Here is a 17,781-nt window from a genome sequence, read left to right on the forward strand (position 1 = left end):
GGGAGAGCCATAATTGTGTACATAGTACAACAAGGTCTTGGTTTGGATACACCTGTTAATATTGTGAAAATGTTTTATATTGAACTAAATTATAGGATTATTACGACAAGAATCGATAACTCTTTTCTTTTAATTGGAGACAATAAAGGCGTTTATTTTATTTTTTTTCGCGATTTTGGAAATTTATGGCCCACTGAATGCTGAACAGCATTATCAGTTTAATGTTTAGTATCTGGTTATGATGAGAAGTAAATATTAATTAACTTTGCATGAGGCAATGACCTTAATTATTTTTAAAAATCTAAAAAAAATATCTAATCAATAAAAATATTTTTTCATACCAATTTACTGCCATCTAACGGCAGAGATGAACACTATTGTATTTTTGTTTCATCAACGCAACCCTCGACATTTAACAAGGTTATGCCGCGTTGTAGATCAGCAGCAAATTTTAAGGCTTAAAACGATACAAACCGGATTTCGAAACCTGTACCTGTGATGGGCACAGAAGAGATAGCCCAATGTGTAACTTTATGCTTAACAGGAAATAAACCAAACAAGTAATAACAATGCGGCTACTGATGTTTGTTTTTTTTTTTCGTTACATGACAAGTACTTTACGTATGTTTTCATTATATTAGTTTACCTTCTTCGACGCATGGTGGCAGCTCTTTCTAAGTGTAAAATTTTAAAATAAACAAAAATTTAAGCAACTTATCGATCAAATGGTCCCTGAGATGTAGAGTTGTAGGGAAATAAGTTGTTTATAGTAAATACATTTAAAATAATATAGGTTTCGTAAAAGTAAGTTATACCCGTTTTTTTTTTTAAATAAGCTTTCACTGTTGTTATAAAAACATGATTTGCAAATATTCGAGACGGTTTGGATTTTATTACAGAATGAAAAAACAGAAAAATTACATTTCCGGTTGCTTCTTCAAGCGGCAAGTCTACGGATTCACACCGCTAAACATCGGCTTTCGATACTCTGTAGCTTTGTGCTTAAGTTCAAAACAGGCAGACAAACAATTACTTCTTTAGTTATTTTTGTTAAGTTTTGTGCAAAGCTCTTTAAGGGCTAACTGCTCTAGTCGTCCCTAAATTAGAAGTGATACACTAAAGGGAAGGCAGTTAGTCAACGCTACCTACCGCCAGTTCTTGGGCCACTCTTTGGCCGACTAAATGAAAACTGAGTGTAGCGTTGTAACGTCCTAACTGCTGACAGGCCTAGCTTGTTCAGTGATGGGATTAGAACCTTCCGGCCGCACATTGTTAGTCGAGTACTCTAACCACCAGGCCGTTTAAGGCACAAAAATTGAACTATAAAGACTGGTTTGAAATTCAGGCGAAATATATCTGGACGTTTCCAGGAATTGTTCCTTTATTTAGGTTGACAACGTTTCAAAGTGTGCGCAGGTGACATTTTTCTGCCTTTAGGTTAGATACGTCCGTCAGAAGAATGACATAAAGTGTATTCGAGCTGAAGTGAATCTTACTAAAAACAAACTTGAAAATATTATACCGTGATACTTTGTAATATTACACTTTAATACTCTGTAATATTACACTGTATTACTCTGTAATATTATATTGTAACACTGTAATACTCTGTAATATTATACTGTAATACTCTGTAATATTACACTGTAATACTCTATAATATTGTACTGTAAAACTATAACTGTAATATTATACTGTAATACTCTGTAATATTACACTTTAATACTCTGTATTATTATACTGTAATACTCTGTAATATTACACTTTAATACTCTGTAATATTGCACTTTAATACTTTGTAATATTATACTGCAATACTCTATAATATTGTACTGTAATACTATAACCGTAATATTATACTGTAATACTCTGTAATATTATACCGTAATACTCTGTAATATTATACTGTAATACTCTGTAATATTACGCGTAATATATTCTATATGTTATACTGTATTACTCTGTAATATTATGCTGTAATACTCTGTAATATTACACTTTGATACTGTAATATTGACCGTAATACTCTGTAATATTATACTTGTAATACTCTGATATTATATTGTATGCTGTGATATTACACTGTAATACTCTATAATATTGTACTGTAATGCTATGACTGTAATATTATACTGTAATACTCTGTAATATTATACTGTAATACTCTGTAATATTACACTTTAATACTCTGTAATATTATACCGTAATACTCTGTAATATTATACTGTAATACTCTGTAATATTATATTGTAATACTCTGTAATATTACACTGTAATACTCTATAATATTGTACTGTAATGCTATAACTGTAATATTATACTGCAATACTCTGTAATATTATACTGTAATACTCTATAATATTATATTGTAATACTATAACTGTAATATTATACTGTAATACTCTGTTATATTATTCTGTAATACTCTGTAATATTATTCTGTATCACTCTGTAATACTATAACTGTAATATTAAACTGTAATACTCTGTAATATTATACCGTAATACTCTGTAATATTATACTGTAATACTCTGTAATATTATACTGTAATACTCTATAATATTACACTTTAATACTCTATAATATTATTCTGTAATACTATAACTGTAATATTATACTGTAATACTATAACTGTAATATTATACTGTAATACTCTGTTATATTATGCTGTAATACTCTGTAATATTATACTGTAACACTCTGTAATACTATAACTGTAATATTATACTGTAATGGCTGCCTCTTCGTAGAATTCAGACAAAAAGACAAGGTTCTTTTGGAACCGAAGAACAGGACTGACTGTTGTTCATAGTTCTTAACACGTGTCTCATTGTGGACTCTTCGATCCGAAAGGCCCGACGCGCTTTCTACTAGGTCACGTCCAACTTCAACTTCAGTCAAAGTTTGGACAGTGTTTTAGTACATAAACAGACTTTGTTTAAATACAGACAGTAAAGACATAATTCCCTCTTTGAAAACAAACATAAAACGTTAACGTTTCAGCACGAAAACAGTGTTAATTTGGTTGACAAAGAGTTAAGTGTTAACAGAGAAGTAGAAACAAGCATATATAAACAACAACACATAAAACATATATACAAACCAGACTAGTTTATTTATATCTGAACTACAGATACAGTTAAATGTGATACGAAACACACGGCTTCTCATAAATCATTCAAATATTACTATTTACAACGAGACAACGAATATTTGTCTAGTTCTAACTGATTGTGTTTTCCGTAAAGCTACACGAGGGCTACCTGAGATAGCCATCCTTAACTTAGCAGTGTGAGACTAAAAGAAAGGAGTCAGTAGTCACCACCTAACGCCAATTCTTGGGCTATTCTTTTACCAACAAATAGTTGGATTGACCGTAACTTTATAACGCTCTCCAGACTAAAAGGGCGAGAATTTTTGGTGGGACGTGGATTCGAACCCGAGATCCTTACATTACGAGTCAGTCGCTCAGAACCATCGGATGTCTGCATTAATAGTCTCTAACTTAGAAATGATAGACCAGAAGGAAGGTAGTTGGTCAACTGGAGCTATGTAATAGTTCGAATAACCATCATATTATAACGCCTCCACGGCCAATTCGAGTGCCCTACGTCCTAAGCACAAGACCATATCAGGCTTCTTCCTCGCACTAGTTCTTTAGTTCAAGGATTATTTTCTAATGACGTTGTTATATCTGACAAGGTTTTAAATATTCACCAATGGGTATAACTCTCTAAACAGTAACATTAGATTTAATGTTGTCAGAGTTCCTGGATGACTCATACAGTAAACATACTTATATTGTGTGATGACGGGAAAACCCACTTGTAGCGAAAAATATATATGAAAAAACGGCTGGTTTGGGTTTGGAAAATTTTGTATATAGAGGAGCGAACAACGTTTAGGCCTTCTTCGGTCATCGTCAGCTTCCTATATTAATAAATATAATCAAACATCTAAGCACACCCTCTACATATCTATACACAACCCCCTTCTAACATGTGGTCAGCTATCGATCAGTTACCTCTTTATTTCTTTGTGAACCTGACGATGACCGAAGAAGGTCGAAACGTTGTTCGCTCCTCTACATAACGATTTTCTAAACCCAAACCAACCGTTTCTACATATACATGTATATAATTATATTCTACACCACATATAGGTTGTGTCGTTCAAATAAAGGTCTGTACACCTGGTGGTAATAAGTTGAATCATTTTATGAACGAAGCTTACTAATTTCTGTTTTTATTGTGTAGGAATAAAGATTTCACAACCTTGAGTTTACTTCAACAAATTTTGTTTCACAAGCTTTCGTGGAAATCAACAGGAATTCTATCGTTTTAGTATTTAAAACCGGAAGTGATTCTATCGTTTTATTAGTAGAAACCGGTACTGATTCTATCGTTTCAGTAGTAGAAACCGGTACTGATTCTATCGTTTCAGTAGTAGAAACTGGTAGTGATTCTATCGTTTTATTAGTAGAAACTGGTACTGATTCTATCGTTTCAGTAGTAGAAACCGGTAGTGATTCTATCGTTTTATTAGTAGAAACCGGTACTGATTCTATCGTCTCAGTAGTAGAAACCGGTAGTGATTCTATCGTTTTATTAGTAGAAACCGGTACTGATTCTATCATTTTAGTAGTAGAAACCGGTACTGATTCTATCGTTTTATTAGTAGAAACCGGTACTGATTCTATCGTTTCAGTAGTAGAAACTGGTAGTGATTCTTTCGTTTTATTAGTAGAAACCGGTACTGATTCTATCGTTTCAGTAGTAGAAACAGGAAGTGATTCTATCGTTTCAGTAGTAGAAACCGGTAGTGATTCTATCCTTTCAGTAGTAGAAACCGGTAGTGATTCTATCGTTTTATTAGTAGAAACCGGTACTGATTCTATCCTTTCAGTAGTAGAAACCGGTAGTGATTCTATTGTTTCAGTAGTAGAAACCGGTAGTGATTCTATCGTTTTATTAGTAGAAACCGGTAGTGATTCTATCGTTGTAGTGGTTTAAACTAGCAGTGTTCCTATTGTTTTATTAGTAGAAACTTGCAGTGATTCAATCGTTGTAGTAGTAGAAACCGGTTGCGAACTTATTGTTTTAGTAATAGAGACCGGTATTGATTCTATCGTTTCAGTAGTAGAGACTGGTATTGATTTTGTCGTTTTATTAGTAGAAACCGGTACTGATTCTATCGATTCAGTAGTAGAAACCGGTATTGATTCTATCGTTTCAGTAGTAGAAACCGGTATTACTTCTATCGTTTCAGTAGTAGAAACTGCTAGAGATTCTATCGTTTTAGTAGTAGAAACTGCTAGAGATTCTATCGTTTTAGTAGTAGAAACTGCTAGAGATTCTATCGTTTTAGTAGTGAAAATCGGTTGCGAACTTATCGTTTTAGTAGTAGAAACCGGTATTGATGTAGAAATCCTAGTAAACAAAACCGTTGGTGATGCTATTCTAACAGTGGAGACATGACGTTATAACTTCCATCTTTTTGTTTCTTTCCTCAGAAATAATAGGTCGGTTCAAAGCTGGTCTATTTACAAGCGGACTTCAACACCGTCTACATGGACCACGTGACACACCATATAAGGTTATATCCCTAACGTGAATGATTGGAAATAGCACAAAACTTTTCACTCGTGTCTTTGAAAAACTGAGTTGTTTTTATTATCCTTTGAACTGGAAATACAAGTCATCTCTATGGTGACACAAATACATTAATATTGTATTCTTGGTGGCGTTGTTAGAGACTTGGAAACTTTGGAGAGGTAAACTAATAACTACAGCTCTACTATGTTAAGTTAACCTGATATAATAAAGGTAGGAGGTGTCACCAAACATAACCTTCACACAAAGTATTTCTAAGAATGATAGGAGGTGTATCCCAGTCACCAAACATAACCTTCACACAAAGTATTTCTAAGAATGATAGGAGGTGTATCCTAGTCACCAAACATAACCTTCAAGCAAAGTATTTCTAAGCATGATAGGAGGTGTATCCCAGTCACCAAACATAACCTTCAAACAAAGTATTTCTAAGAATGATAGGAGGTGTATCCCAGTCACCAAACATAACCTTCAAACAAAGTATTTCTAAGAATGATAGGAGGTGTATCCCAGTCACCAAACATAACCTTCAAACAAAGTATTTCTAAGAATGATAGGAGGTGTATCCCAGTCACCAAACATAACCTTCACACAAAGTATTTCTAAGAATGATAGGAGGTGTATCCTAGTCACCAAACATAACCTTCACACAAAGTATTTCTAAGAATGATAGGAGGTGTATCCCAGTCACCAAACATAACCTTCACACAAAGTATTTCTAAGAATGATAGGAGGTGTATCCCAGTCACCAAACATAACCTTCAAGTAAAGTATTTCTAAGAATGATAGGTGTATCCCAGTCACCAAACATAGCCTTCAAACAAAGTATTTCTAAGAATGATAGGAGGTGTATCCCAGTCACCAAACATAACCTTCAAGCAAAGTATTTCTAAGAATGATAGAAGGTGTATCCTAGTTACCAAACATAACCTTCAAGCAAAGTATTTCTAAGTTTGATAGGTGTATCCCAGTCACCAAACATAGCCTTCAAACAAAGTATTTCTAAGAATGATAGGAGGTGCATCCCAGTCACCAAACATAACCTTCACACAAAGTATTTCTAAGAATGATAGGAGGTGTATCCCAGTCACCAAGCATAACCTTCAAACAAAGTATTTCTAAGAATGATAGGAGGTGTATCCCAGTCACCAAACATAACTTCAAACAAAGTATTTCTAAGAATGATAGGAGGTGCATCCCAGTCACCAAACATAACCTTCAAGCAAAGTATTTCTAAGAATGATAGAAGGTGTATCCCACTCACCAAACATAACCTTCACACAAAGTATTTCTAAGAATGATAGGAGGTGTATCCCAGTCACCAAACATAACCTTCAAGCAAAGTATTTCTAAGTATGATAGGAAGTGTATCCCAGTCACCAAACATAACCTTCACACAAAGTATTTCTAAGAATGATAGGAGGTGTATCCCAGTCACCAAACATAACCTTCAAGCAAAGTATTTCTAAGTATGATAGGAAGTGTATCCCAGTCACCAAACATAACCTTCACACAAAGTATTTCTAAGAATGATAGTAGGTGTATCCCAGTCACCAAACATAACCTTCAAGCAAAGTATTTCTAAGAATGATAGAAGGTGTATCCCAGTCACCAAACATAACCTTCACACAAAGTATTTCTAAGAATGATAGGAGGTGTATCCCAGTCACTAAACATAGCCTTCACACAAAGTATTTCTAAGAATGATAAGAGGTGTATCCCACTCACCAAACATAACCTTCAAGTAAAGTATTTCTAAGGATGATAGGTGTATCCCAGTCACCAAACATAGCCTTCAAACAAAGTATTTCTAAGAATGATAGGAGGTGCATCCCAGTCACCAAACATAACCTTCACACAAAGTATTTCTAAGAATGATAGGAGGTGTATCCCAGTCACCAAACATAACCTTCAAGCAAAGTATTTCTAAGAATGATAGAAGGTGTATCCCACTCACCAAACATAACCTTCACACAAAGTATTTCTAAGAATGATAGGAGGTGTATCCCAGTCACCAAACATAACCTTCAAGCAAAGTATTTCTAAGTATGATAGGAAGTGTATCCCAGTCACCAAACATAACCTTCACACAAAGTATTTCTAAGAATGATAGGAGGTGTATCCCAGTCACCAAACATAACCTTCAAGCAAAGTATTTCTAAGTATGATAGGAGGTGTATCCCAGTCACCAAACATAACCTTCACACAAAGTATTTCTAAGAATGATAGTAGGTGTATCCCAGTCACCAAACATAACCTTCAAGCAAAGTATTTCTAAGAATGATAGAAGGTGTATCCCAGTCACCAAACATAACCTTCACACAAAGTATTTCTAAGAATGATAGGAGGTGTATCCCAGTCACTAAACATAGCCTTCACACAAAGTATTTCTAAGAATGATAAGAGGTGTATCCCACTCACCAAACATAACCTTCAAGTAAAGTATTTCTAAGGATGATAGGTGTATCCCAGTCACCAAACATAGCCTTCAAACAAAGTATTTCTAAGAATGATAGGAGGTGCATCCCAGTCACCAAACATAACCTTCACACAAAGTATTTCTAAGAATGATAGGAGGTGTATCCCAGTCACCAAGCATAACCTTCAAACAAAGTATTTCTAAGAATGATAGGAGGTGTATCCCAGTCACCAAACATAACTTCAAACAAAGTATTTCTAAGAATGATAGGAGGTGCATCCCAGTCACCAAACATAACCTTCAAGCAAAGTATTTCTAAGAATGATAGAAGGTGTATCCCAGTCACCAAACATAACCTTCACACAAAGTATTTCTAAGAATGATAGGAGGTGTATCCCAGTCACCAAACATAACCTTCAAGCAAAGTATTTCTAAGTATGATAGGAAGTGTATCCCAGTCACCAAACATAACCTTCACACAAAGTATTTCTAAGAATGATAGTAGGTGTATCCCAGTCACCAAACATAACCTTCAAGCAAAGTATTTCTAAGAATGATAGAAGGTGTATCCCAGTCACCAAACATAACCTTCACACAAAGTATTTCTAAGAACGATAGGAGGTGTATCCCAGTCACTAAACATAGCCTTCACACAAAGTATTTCTAAGAATGATAAGAGGTGTATCCCAGTCACCAAACATAACCTTCAAGTAAAGTATTTCTAAGAATGATAGGAGGTGTATCCCAGTCACTAAACATAGCCTTCACACAAAGTATTTCTAAGAATGATAAGAGGTGTATCCCAGTCACCAAACATAACCTTCAAGTAAAGTATTTCTAAGAATGATAGGTGTATCCCAGTCACCAAACATAGCCTTCAAACAAAGTATTTCTAAGAATGATAAGAGGTGTATCCCAGTCACCAAACATAACCTTCACACAAAGTATTTCTAAGAATGATAGAAGGTGTATCCTAGTTACCAAACATAACCTTCAAGCAAAGTATTTCTAAGTTTGATAGGTGTATCCCAGTCACCAAACATAGCCTTCAAACAAAGTATTTCTAAGAATGATAGGAGGTGCATCCCAGTCACCAAACATAACCTTCACACAAAGTATTTCTAAGAATGATAGGAGGTGTATCCCAGTCACCAAGCATAACCTTCAAACAAAGTATTTCTAAGAATGATAGGAGGTGTATCCCAGTCACCAAACATAACTTCAAACAAAGTATTTCTAAGAATGATAGGAGGTGCATCCAAGTCACCAAACATAACCTTCACACAAAGTATTTCTAAGAATGATAGGAGGTGTATCCCAGTCACCAAGCATAACCTTCAAACAAAGTATTTCTAAGAATGATAGGAGGTGTATCCCAGTCACCAAACATAACTTCAAACAAAGTATTTCTAAGAATGATAGGAGGTGCATCCCAGTCACCAAACATAACCTTCAAGCAAAGTATTTCTAAGAATGATAGAAGGTGTATCCCAGTCACCAAACATAACCTTCACACAAAGTATTTCTAAGAATGATAGTAGGTGTATCCCAGTCACCAAACATAACCTTCAAGCAAAGTATTTCTAAGAATGATAGAAGGTGTATCCCAGTCACCAAACATAACCTTCACACAAAGTATTTCTAAGAACGATAGGAGGTGTATCCCAGTCACTAAACATAGCCTTCACACAAAGTATTTCTAAGAATGATAAGAGGTGTATCCCAGTCACCAAACATAACCTTCAAGTAAAGTATTTCTAAGAATGATAGGAGGTGTATCCCAGTCACTAAACATAGCCTTCACACAAAGTATTTCTAAGAATGATAAGAGGTGTATCCCAGTCACCAAACATAACCTTCAAGTAAAGTATTTCTAAGAATGATAGGTGTATCCCAGTCACCAAACATAGCCTTCAAACAAAGTATTTCTAAGAATGATAGGAGGTGTATCCCAGTCACCAAACATAACCTTCAAGCAAAGTATTTCTAAGAATGATAGGAGGTGTATCCCAGTCACCAAACATAGCCTTCAAACAAAGTATTTCTAAGAATGATAGGTGTATCCCAGTCACCAAACATAACCTTCACATAAAGTATTTCTAAGAATGATAGGAGGTGTATCCCAGTCACGAAACATAACCTTCAAACATAGTATTTCTATGATACATAGGAGCTAATTTAGTGTTTTATATAAGTCTAAAGAAGGTTGAAAGACGACAAATGGCGGGCTAATTTAGTGTTCCATGTAAGTCTTAAGAATTTGAAAGGGGACAAATGGTGGGTTATTGGTTTGGTTAGGCTTCAGATTGAAGGTATTGAAACACCACATTAATACTTCTAGACCAGTCAGTTCCTCACCGTCGATCTTGCTTTATCATTTTCCCTCATGTCAAGAAGTCAAAATCAGTGACATCCTTATATTAATGGCGAGTGTATGTCGCCTTCTGCCTGTCTTTCTTCAGGTCAATAGTTCAAAATTAGGGACAGAAATATCTCAATCCCAGATATTTGATTGTAGGAATTAGTCCACGTGCGTTGCAGTACAGGTTTTAAAATGCTTGACTAGACTTTTTACTGAAGTACAAATTTTGAAAATTTTGTGCTCCTTGTGAGACGGATGAAACGGATAGCCGCATGTTGAAACGGAAATGAATCTTGACGGTGATACAATACTGACGTCATTTTCTTAACGTAATTAAATAATCAAACGTTATTAAAAAATCGAAACTAAACAACACAGAAGACATGAATTTGAGATGTCACAATGCTGAGATTAGTTACTATTTCTCAAACTCCGAGGACTTTTTGCAGCTGGAGTTCTGCCACTCTTGTTTCTGGTCGAGGCACATTTCAACTTCACACATCAAGATCGTGTTATATTTGTTTTACATCTGTATATTTATATTAGGGGCCTCAGAAAGGGTTAAATTTTTACACTTTTTTTGTCGAGAAGGGTTCGCAAGGAATGTCTTGATTTTCTACAGGCATGTGATCACCTGGAATCCTCTTGTTCAGAAGTTTAGTTTGAAGCTGAAACTGAAACCATAAACCGGTTTAAATCACGTGGTGTTTCAACATTTTCATAAGACGAAATCCTACTCTTTGAAATGGACTTTGAGTTAGTTTCATGGTCTTTCAACCGTGCAGGTCTGGTGGCACTTGAATGGGTTTTTGTTCAAGTTACGACATCTAACGTAAACGTGAGGTAATAATTGACGGTTGTTACAAAAACAGAAAATTGGATCAATATGTTTACATACATTTAATTGTAATTTTAGAAAAACCAGTGAGTTAATTTTGCTCATCAATTTTTGAAAACGATTTATGTTACAAGTAAGCACAAAATAAGAATTCGTATAATATCCAAGCTCGCAGCTAATGGGGGTGGGTACAGGATGTGAAAACAGTCACCCACTCTCACCAGAGTTCTGCTCATCTACTAACATTTACTTTCCCCCCTATCTTTGATGATGACCTCTCATCATGTAATTGTATTTTCAACACTGTACATACAAATTGAGATAGAATTTTCATACGTATCAGAGAAAATATACTATAAATGTTTGCTTCTAATGGTGGTAAAGAATCATTATGTCTTTTGGACAACTTCTACTGTTTGCTTCTAATGGTGGTAAAAGAATCATTATGTCTTTTGGACAACTTCTACGTTCCTGGACACTGAAGTTAGACATGAACAACTTCCACTTTGGCCTAAACAGAACCCCACACTTCCAGACTAGCCTACGTTCTTTATAATATCCCATATTTCTTTATTTATTTTATTAAAATAATCTCATTAAACAATTATACCACAGGTGATATCTTACCTAAATTAACTTAAGTTAAATATATTAGAAAAATCACTGAGGTTTTATTATAACTCAGCAGTCTCTACAAAACTACTTTTAACAAAATATACAACGTTTCTATTTATTACATTCATCTAGTAATTTAAGTCTGCACCGAAACTCATCTCAAATCAAAAATTTACACCGATATTCTTCTAATAATGTAAGATTACACCGACACTCTTCTAATAATGTAAGATTACACCGACACTCTTATAATAATGTAAGATTACACCGACACTCTTATAATAATGTAAGATTACACCGACACTCTTCTAATAATGTAAGATTACACCGACACTCTTCTAATAATGTAGGATTACACCGACACTCTTCTAATAATTAAAATTACACCGAAATCTTCTGATAGTGTAAGATTACAAGTCTTCTTATAATTAAAGTTACACCGACACCCTTCTGTTAATGTAAGGTTACACCGAGACCCTTCTGTTAATGCAAGATTACACCGACACTCTTCTAATAATTAAAGTTACACCGACACCCTTCTGTTAATGTAAGGTTACACCGACACTCTTCTAATAATTAAAGTTACACCGACACCCTTCTGTTAATGTAAGATTACAAGTCTTCTAATAATGTAAGGTTACACCGACACCCTTATGTTAATGGTACATTTAAGGTACCGCAAGTCTTAAATGTTCAGGTATAATTTCGTCAAACTTTTATTAATTCAACAAAACTTTGTGCTAAAACTTTGATATAAACGGAGTAACTCTTAGATCGGATGCACATCACGACACGACGGGAAAAAACGTGTTCTCGCATTTACACGATTACATGTTGCACTATAACGTGAATCAGTGACCTGTAAGTGAAATCCAAAACAACAAATTACAAAGAACGAATTTCATAAACACTTCAACGTTCCACTAAAACGTACTGAAAGAATACAATGGTTATACGGGACAAAAAGTGCCGGATTCCGAGAACTGGAAACTACGTCTCGCGGAATCACGTGCTACAGCGAGTTGGAGAGTTGCCAAAGAAGTCTGTTCGAATATATATATACAATCCAACTGGTTCGTGTAGCAGCTGTTATAACATCTTCACTGTACCTGAGAAATCGTAGCCAATAAACAGCGACAACATGATAAAAGTATATCTTCTGTTGGCATTGATTTATATTACCTGTAAGTAAACTATTTTCCTTCTACGTCTCTCTCAGTGGACAAAACTCTCCATTTCCTTCGGTTTGGTTGTTTAATCTACCTTGAACTTATCTATACTTATAATAATATATATCACAGACTTATGGAAACAACTTGTTCACAACTAAAGTGCTACCATAAACTATGTATAAAGTATCACACGATATTAAATGAACTAGCATTAGTTAGGTTACAATTAATTTATATCTGTTTGATATCTAGAGTTATTCAGTAATGTTTTATCGCACATGTTTACAGAAATATTATAATAATATTTAGAATGGCCACACATGTATTATTTATTTCTGGACAATTTCTACATGGAAAAGAGTAAGTTTTGCTGCTCTGTTTACTTTGACGAATATAGTCAGTGAAATAGTGGTGTAATTATTACACGTTCAGAAAATTCTAAACTTACAAACATTGTTTATCTGACGTTATAACTTTGTTTTGTCAGGTTTCGTGGCTAACGGGCAGGATAAGACGCTTGGACACAGAGCTATAGACCTATCCCTAACAGACAAAGATGTTGGAAAGGTAGGCCTCTCGGACTGTATGACCTGACAGTTAAAGTCTGTAAATGTGTGTATCTTAGTTGAACTGAATAAAGTCCAAATTCGTCTGGCATAACCAGATATTCAGGGTGCTCGAATCGTAACCTGCGGGTCGCGGGTTCGAATCTCTATCACTTAAAACATGCTCGATCTTTTAGCAGTGGAGACGTTATAATGTCATGGCCAATTCCACTATTCGTTGGTAAAAGAGTAGCCTAAGAATTGGTGGTGGGTGGTGATGACTAACTGCCTTCCTTGTAGTCTCTCACCGCTACATTTGGGACTGCTAGCGCAGATAGCCCTCGTGTGACTTTGTGGTCTCTCACTGCTACATGAGGGACTGCTAGCGCAGATAGCCCTCGTGTGGCTTTATGCCAAATTTAAAAACAAACAAAGCGAATCTGCCATAATTAACCTCATTCTCTTCTTTGTAGAATTTTTTTAATGTGATAAAACTGGATTCATTATTCAATATATTGTATTTTCTTATTACTTGTGGTTAAATCAGTAGAACTTAGACCGTTGTTTTATTGTTCTTGGTATAGCCGGCCTTCGCCTTCTTTGGGAGCAGAGGTAAAGAACCAGGAACCTTCAAGGGTGGATTAGGTGTTGGAACAAAAGTATGGGAAAGTAAAGACGGAAGAGTTAGTGTTGGAGTCGGTGGAACCGTTGAACAGGAGGTGAGACCTTTTGGTGGCGGGAAATTCTTCAATGGGAAACCTGACTTTGGAGCTGGAGTTGGAGTTAAAATTAAACTAAATTAAACCTTCTTCAGTTCGGTACTGTAAATGATTCCATCTGGCAATATTTATCGACATTTGTATCGTCGGTCGCTTGTTTATTGCGCTCAAAATATGTATCTGTAGGTCAGAAATATTTCGTAATCAGACGCTTGAGAAACATTAAAAGGCACAGATTGTCGCTGTTGTCGTAATGCTTGTGAGCTTTGATATAGTGTTTACCGTTGTACAACTTGAATGTTGTTTTCAATTGTGTAAAATAATTAAACAATCTGGTTATTATCACGTCCCACGTTTATTTTATTTAATCCACAAATTACGTAAAAGTATTATTATTGTAACTATACTGTAGTCTATTATTTCCATATAGAACTCGTTACATTCCAACAACAATGAAACTTTGTGAAGTGTTAACTGTTTTGTTTTCAAACCACTGGATAACAACAGCAACAACCAGTATTAACAACACTGATCGGTTCAGACTGTGAACAACCAGAATTATTTTATTAATTAATTTTTACAATAATTTCTAGTATTTAAACACTTCGAACATGTTAACTATCCGATTTCTCTTTAGGTTATTCCATAAAGAGTAATTGTACACATAAATCGTTGTTGTTTGTACTGTTGGTGTTAAATAATAACAGGTGTCATATTTTCCGACACTCCCATTTTGATTAGTTAAATTTTGAAAAGACGAAAAGTCGCAGTACCTCCACCAGGTTTTACCAAGATGTTTCATGGATTGTTTAGTGACTTAAATCTTGTCCAGTTCTCATGTTTTGTGAGCTATATGTTTATCGTATCTACCTGATATTACCACTGGAATGTTTGTGTTATTTATTACCAGTAATAACGTTATACTGAAGAGTTATGTGCTGGTATTACAGCACCATACGTATGATTACCTGTTCTTCTTTATTTATTTGTTATTTAATACCAAGTAACTTACGCATTTCATTCTGGGTCGTATCGAAACGCTTCCTCTAGGCTTAGGTTTAGGCCTATGAGCAACGTAACCTTCGGCCTGGAAGACGCAGGGTAAATTTTGAGACTTATTTTAGGGAAAAATAGCGTCTTCTTACCCGGAAAATACGATAAATTTGGATCCGTAAATTTTGAGAACAAACTGATGAGAAAGAGAAAAGATTGAATATCTCTTTCCGTTTCTACTTTAGTGTTAAACAGTAGTTCAGTAGAACTGGTTTTGAGATATGGAACTCGGAACAAGGAACAATTTTTAAAAGACATTGCTGCTCTAAACATATACAGTGCGTTTAAACCTACACGAGCTGACAACAAACTCACAACCTGATACTCTAAGTTATATAATAATTTTGCTGTTTGGTGTGTGTGTATCCTGACTGGCTACTTTCTCTCTGGTCAGCAGTTTAAAATTAAGGACAGCGGAAGAGAGCTACAGTAGCTTTTCCATAAATACAAGGTACAAACACGCTACCTGCTGACGCATTTATGACTGATTTTGACACAGGAATAATGTTAAAAATTACCTGAGAGCTTAACTACATTGAATCTTAATTTTATGTCCACTATTGGTGTTATATATGATAAACCTTTCACTTATCTTTTTAAAATAAAATTTGGAGATTACTTGAAATACAACTTCCCTTCGGATTATAAACGTGGAGCACGCATCTTGCTCTAATAATACTGATAGATTATATATAAACAAGTCCATCTATTCTAGAATTTCTGGAGGAACTCGTCGAAGCATAGAACGAGTTCAAAACGAAATTATAAAAACATTTCGTATTTTTTACAACAAGTAGAAAATTTTCTGACAATCAATATTCTGAAATTTTAAAATAAGATAATATGTCGAATACTAATTTGTCCAATCATGTATCAAAATATATCAACAATAAATCAAGTAAAGCTTTTACTTACGTTGGCCTGTGTACGATTTTTCTAAAAAAAGTTAGGCTTAAAGATTTATTGTATTTTCACGTATTTTAAATGACTAATCAGACATTATTAAAACAAAATTAAAACGATCATAAATTTGTTGAATAAAAGAAAGTAGTGTTTACCAAAACGTAAAAATTGATTAAATTATACAACGTATAGCCTTTAGTTACGTTGGTCTATGAATGATGTTTCTGTAAAAAATGTTAGGCCTAAAGATTTATTTATTTTCACGTATTTTAAATGACTAATCAGACATTAAAACAAACTTAAAACGATCAAAAGTTTGTGGAATAAAAGAAAGAGGTGTTTAACAAGAACGTTAAAAATCAAATAAATTAGAGAAGGTTTTAATATGAAGACTGAGAAAATTAATTCAAATCACCAAATCCTGCCATTAAAATACAGAGGACGTAGATGGGAGTTACTATGAGAACAAAACGTTGGGTTCAGTACCTTAAAATCACGGCTGTTATCTCCGAACATCCCTCTAGTGGCTGAAATGCCAACTTCAACGACAGCTTTAATGTTTCTATCATTTACGTATTTTATGATTGTTATTTTTTAAAAATATTTTTATCCGAATTTAACAAGAGAGTAACAACATTCTCACTTCTGGCAGCAGTCAGTAAATTGTTGTAAATATGTGAAACTTCGTGGGCTTGTTTGTTTGTTTTGAATTTCGCGCAAAGCTACACGAGGGCTATCTGCGCTAGCAGTAACTAATTTAGCAATGTAAGACTAGAAGGAAGGCAGCTATTCATCACCACCCATCGCCAACTCTTGGGCTACTCTTTTACCAACGAATAGCGGGAGTGACCGTCACATTATAACGCCCCCACAGCTGAAAGGGCGAGTATGATTGATGTGACGGGGATTCGAACCCGCGACCCTCGAATTACGAGTCGTGGGCTTAAGCATTGACATCTGTTCCTTTCTCTTTTTTTAAGTATGTTATGCTAGTCAAACCGAGTAAATGTGGTACCATATTCCAACACAATTAAGCCCTATTTTTGCAGGTACCTCTGAAAACCAGACCATAATATATAATGATCCAAAACAAGGATTATGCCTCGTTATGAGATGCTTATTTTGGGGCTGCGTTTTGATTTATTCATTCATTTTTCTTCTCCACAAAATTAGATCTAATTTTATTCCATCTAAGGTTTGAATATGATATGTAAAAATTACGGTATCCTTCCTTTTGATGTGATCTGTTTATAAGATATTGTAGCTTGTTTAAATGATTCTGTTTATATAAAAAGCAAGAAAGATTCTCGTGAAAGACCACGAATTTCATTGAATTTGCTCTGTTTTGTTCAATGGAAATCTAGATTTTTTTATAACTAAAGTTGTAGTTTATCGTTTTAACACAAGATGGCAGCACTATAGTAAAGGTTTACGAGTTCTGTTCTAAAATTAAATTTATTAGAACTGAATTGGGAAACATTATGACTAAATAGTTATGCTATTCCGTTTGAGGCTGGCATTGGTTTGAAGTTAACTATATAA

At 34.7% G+C, this 17,781-nt stretch overlaps 2 protein-coding genes across 2 annotated transcripts in view; one reads left to right on the forward strand and one right to left on the reverse strand.

Annotated features, from left to right (window-relative positions):
• Window positions 1-1,270, reverse strand: part of LOC143245965 (putative glutamate receptor) — a 61,549-nt gene extending 60,279 nt beyond the window's left edge. Inside the window, exons 1-2 of the mRNA XM_076492217.1 lie at window positions 1,150-1,270; window positions 647-674 (exon numbers count right to left, since the gene is read on the reverse strand). Of these exons, the coding sequence (XP_076348332.1) occupies window positions 647-674; window positions 1,150-1,270 (149 nt within the window). The remainder of the gene's footprint in view (window positions 1-646; window positions 675-1,149) is intronic.
• Window positions 1,271-12,875: 11,605 nt separating this feature from the next.
• LOC143247737 (uncharacterized) lies at window positions 12,876-14,625 on the forward strand. Its single transcript, XM_076496162.1, has 3 exons — window positions 12,876-13,031; window positions 13,507-13,586; window positions 14,149-14,625. The coding sequence occupies exons 1-3, from the start codon at window positions 12,989-12,991 to the stop codon at window positions 14,365-14,367; spliced, it is 342 nt and encodes a 113-aa protein (XP_076352277.1). The 5' UTR covers window positions 12,876-12,988; the 3' UTR covers window positions 14,368-14,625.
• The last annotated feature ends 3,156 nt before the right edge of the window (window positions 14,626-17,781 follow it).

Source organism: Tachypleus tridentatus, chromosome 3 (assembly GCF_004210375.1).
Source record: "Tachypleus tridentatus isolate NWPU-2018 chromosome 3, ASM421037v1, whole genome shotgun sequence".
Classification (NCBI taxonomy): Eukaryota; Metazoa; Arthropoda; class Merostomata; order Xiphosura; family Limulidae; genus Tachypleus; species Tachypleus tridentatus.